This window comes from Mesitornis unicolor, unplaced genomic scaffold, assembly GCF_000695765.1.
Source record: "Mesitornis unicolor isolate BGI_N332 unplaced genomic scaffold, ASM69576v1 scaffold38451, whole genome shotgun sequence".
Taxonomy (NCBI): Eukaryota; Metazoa; Chordata; class Aves; order Mesitornithiformes; family Mesitornithidae; genus Mesitornis; species Mesitornis unicolor.
Genome location: NW_010163786.1, coordinates 1 through 4,282, shown reverse-complemented (window position 1 = coordinate 4,282; position 4,282 = coordinate 1). Strand labels below are relative to the sequence as shown.

General features: G+C 59.2%; 1 protein-coding gene across 1 annotated transcript in view; it reads left to right on the top strand.

Annotated features, from left to right (window-relative positions):
- The window catches only part of LOC104548152 (chromosome unknown open reading frame, human C10orf2), a gene marked incomplete at its 5' end in the record, with an annotated part of 3,677 nt that extends 1,101 nt beyond the window's left edge, over nucleotides 1-2,576 (top strand). Inside the window, 4 exons of the mRNA XM_010194089.1 lie at nucleotides 251-491; nucleotides 1,097-1,204; nucleotides 1,522-1,663; nucleotides 2,309-2,576. Coding sequence (XP_010192391.1) covers nucleotides 251-491; nucleotides 1,097-1,204; nucleotides 1,522-1,663; nucleotides 2,309-2,566 — 749 coding nt within the window. The remainder of the gene's footprint in view (nucleotides 1-250; nucleotides 492-1,096; nucleotides 1,205-1,521; nucleotides 1,664-2,308) is intronic.
- Between the last annotated feature and the right edge of the window lie 1,706 nt (nucleotides 2,577-4,282).

Here is a 4,282-nt window from a genome sequence, read left to right as displayed (position 1 = left end):
CTTTTCGGGGCCCCCCACCGGCTCCCCAGCCCTTCCCTGCACCCTGTGGGGACACGCTGGCTGCTGGAGGTGACACGCATGTGGCCAGACACTCAGCCTGGCATGAGAAGCTGCTTGTTTATGGTGGGAGTGCTGTGGGTGGGCCGCTCTTAGGCCGCTCCCTGGAGCTTCCACCTCTAAACAGCCCCCCGGTGTGTTCAGGATGGGTCAGATCTCCCCCAGCTAATTCTTCATTTCATCCTTGTGCCAGGCCCGACAGGCAGCGGGAAGACGACCTTTATCAGCGAATATGCACTGGACCTGTGCATGCAGGGGGTGTGCACGCTGTGGGGCAGCTTTGAGATCAATAATGTCCGCTTGGCCAAGATCATGCTGACGCAGTTTGCCACCCGGCGCCTGGAAGACCAGCTGGAGCTGTACGACGAGTGGGCCGACCGCTTCGAGGACCTCCCGCTCTACTTCATGACCTTTCATGGGCAGCAGAACATCAAGTATGGTCCCACACTTTTGTCCCTGGTGCCACTTACCCCTCATGGCATGTGCTGTGTGGCCCTGGGGAGTTGGGGCTCTTCTCCTGCAGTGATTTTGGGGCCGGCAGGCATGCTGGGGCTGGTCAGCTCCTGGAATTGGCATATGGTGACTGTGTGGCTCAACTGGCCACAGAGGCTGTGACAGTCTTTTTCTGGGGTGACCATGAAGGGAGGGCACCTGTTCCTGAGCTAGGTGGCCACTCCAAAACCAGCCTCTGTCTCTGGCAGGATGTGTCCCCCCACGCCTGCTCATCTGGCAGCCTTGTTTGCTGAAGAGGGAGGACCTGAGAGTCACCGTGGGCTGGGGGGGGTTGCAGGATTGTGGGCAGAGGCTGGGTCCTCCTGTTCCAGTTGCCCTTATCTGTGGGGAGGGGTCTGCCTCCCTCCTGCAGTGGTGGAGGAGTGGAGGTTGGACATGGTGGTCAGCAGCCAGCTGCCATCAGCACCAGCCTGCTGCCTCCCCACTCTGCCTCTCCTCGTCCCTCTGCCTGGCCCAGCATCCCCATTGCCACCTCCACTCATCCCCATGGCTGATCTTGGCTGATGCTGGTCTCCCCCCTGCCCAGGACAGTGATTGACACCATGCAGCATGCCGTCTACATGTACGACATCACCCATGTGGTCGTTGACAACCTCCAGTTCATGATGGGACACGAGCACCTCTCTGTGGACAGGTAGCCCTTCTCCCCTTCTCTTCCTCTGCCACCCTCGTCGCTGAAACTGTCCCTGTCGGGTGTCATGGCAGGGGATGTCCCCTTACACCTGTCTGGCAGCCCTGTTGCATTGAAGGGCGATGACTGCCCTGGGAAAAGGTGAGCTGGTTACCTGTGATCCGGTAAAGGTTGTGCCCCATCCCTTTGCCCACGTGGGCTCAGCTGCCCCACAAGGTGAGCCCACACCCCTCGGTGCTTCCTGCTGTGGGGCTGAACCTGGCATCACCTTGCCACCCCCCCACCCTGAGCAGTGCCTGACCCTGTCCTCGTTGTTGCAGGCTCGCTGCCCAGGACTACATTGTAGGTGCCTTCCGGAAGTTTGCCACTGACAACACCTGCCACATCACGCTGGTCATCCATCCCCGCAAGGAGGACGACGAGAAGGAGCTGCAGACGGCCTCCATCTTCGGCTCTGCCAAGGTGAGCGGGGCTGGGTTGGCCCTTCCTGTCCCTCGAGCACAGCGTGTTCCCAGAAAGGGGCTGGGATGCATTGGGTGGCTGTGTCCAGCTTCCACCAGCGCCCTGAGTCATTGCTGGGGACATGAGAGGTGCAGCATGTCCTCAGGACTCCTGGTTTGGCCAGGCCTTGGTAGAGAAATGCAGACAGGGAGCAAACCCATTGCCAGCTAAAGCTCTGTTGGGGCTTTAGGTGCACTTAATTAATGCTGGTTGACTGTGAGTGGGATGTACTATGAGATAATTAAAGAAGGACCCGGGGAGGGTGCAGGAATGGGCTCTCTGGGGACTCCAGTCTCTGCCATGATGCTGAACAACCCTGCAGTGGTGGGCAGGAGGTTCTCTGTGAATGTGCGCAGCCCTCCTGTGCTCCCTCCTTTCCCTAGAACATGACTGTGGCTCCAGCTCGAACCTGTCTGCCCAGCTGGTCACTGGGGTGTCCCAGGGAAAGACGAGAGGTTGGTGTTGGGAGGTGCTGGAGTCGCAATGGCCTGGGATGCCCCATAACAGGGCTCAGAGGAGCCAGGCAGGCAGCCTGTGAGCACCTCCAAGCCCTGTGACTCTGGCTGCATCCCCAGCAACCTCCTGGAGATGTTTTCCTCCCCCCAGGCCAGCCAGGAGGCCGACAACGTCCTCATCCTGCAGGACCGCAAGCTGATGACAGGGCCAGGGAAGCGCTACCTGCAGGTGTCCAAGAACCGCTTTGATGGGGACGTGGGCATCTTCCCCCTGGAGTTCAGCAAGGCCTCGCTCACCTTCTCGTCTGCCGGCAGAAGCAAGGTCAAGCTGAAGAAGATGAAGGAGGAGAAGGCGCTTTTAGCCAAGAAAGTTCCGGAGGGAGGCTCGGGAGCTTCCAAGAAGCCGTGAACCTGGCAGGTCTCTTCCTCAGTCTGTCAGGAGGGACAGGGACTGGTGCTGGGAGCATGGGGCTGGTGTACGCCAACCCCTCTCCTGGGAGCAGTAGCTACCTGCTGCTGTGGCCCTTTCTCCTCCTGCATGAGCAAGCCTCCTGGCTACCAGCACAGTGTCTCAGATATGGGGCCACCACGAGAGGAGGAGTGGGCTCGTCCCAGAGAAGAGCAGACAGGGGAGGGTGCTTTGACAGATGCTGGTTGCTCTGTACTGGTGCTGACTTCTGGGAGGATGGGGAAGGGAGCAGAGTCATCGCAGGCTGAGTGATGGGGGAGTAACCTGAAGCTCTGGGACTTCAGGATCTGTGGACCTGGGACTGGTTGTTAAATTGTGGCTAAAGTGGAGCTGAAGTCATGGGCTGTCACTGGTGGGAGGGACTGTGTGGGGAGAGCTGTGCAGAGGAACACATGGCAGGAGCCCCCCTGTCATGAGTAGAGGTCTTTGAGATCAGTGCTGGCTGGGATGCGGAAAGTGTTGGAGGGAAGCATGGGAGATTGTGGATGGCTCTTGCCCCACAGCTGTGCATTCTCTGTGGAATGTGGAGTGAGAGTGGGAGCTGACGCCTCATGGCAGCACCACTCATGAATACGACATGGTGCTTTGCAAATGCCTGACTCTCAGGGTCTCCTCCAGCCCCTTTCTCCAGGGGACATCACCAGCAGTAAAATACCAAGGGGAGCTGCCCTGCCTTGCTCTACTGGGCTGGGGGAGGCAGCCACTCCCATGTCCTCTGGGCTGCAGGCAGCAAATACTGTGACCTGGCCAGTCGTTGCTGTGGTAGCACGAGTCCACAGACAGACCTTGGTCCAATCCCTTTTTTCTGTTTTTCTTTTTTTTTTTTTTTAAATTTTTTGTTTCCCTCCTTCCTACTTTTATTAAAGCAGAAATTTGAGTGCTGCTACTCCTGTGACTGGGGGCACCCTGGAGCTGAGGGAGGGGACTCCCGAGGATTGGGGAGGTGCGGTGCATGGAGCATCCTGTCCCAGCACATTGGTTACCAGCCCCCGCGCCAGGCATAGTTTCAACCTGAGCCATAATGAGGGACTGGGGCGGTGCACACCCAGCCCTGGGTTTCCGGGGTGCCCTGGCTTGCTCAGCACCTTTGGGTGCTGTTGGCACAGATGTGAGCCCCCCCAGGGCAGACCAGGGGTGATGTTGGAGGAGAGTCCTGAGGAAGCTGAGGTAAGGTGAGGGGAGTCAGGCACCCAGCACAGGTGGGGTAAAGGTTTGTGTGCTGGTATGGGTGGGGGCTGTGGGTGTTGTCCCCCAGCTTCCTGGCCCCCATTCCCTCCCTCCCCCAGTGTAGCCCCGGGTGCCTGCTGCCATGGGCTGCGGTGTGGCAGTGGGAAAGCTCAGGACCCCCATCTCCCACCCATCCCTCCTTGGGGCTGGGAGGAGAGAGTGATGGAGCCAAGCCTGGGGGAGGATGCTGGGTGGTCCCAGACCCCCACAGGGCAGGTGGACATCCACAGCTTTCTGGGCTGCAGGTGAGCGGATGTAGGGGTTTTCCTCTGTTTTTTTTGGCGATTCTTGGAGAGCTGGGAGTTGCAATAGCTGCAACATCCCTTGACAGGACACCCTTGGTGGGGTGCTGGGCTCCCCAGACAACTTTGGGGCAGCAAATCCTCGGGGGTGACCTTCATCCAGGGAAGTGGGCTGCTTTAGGGGATG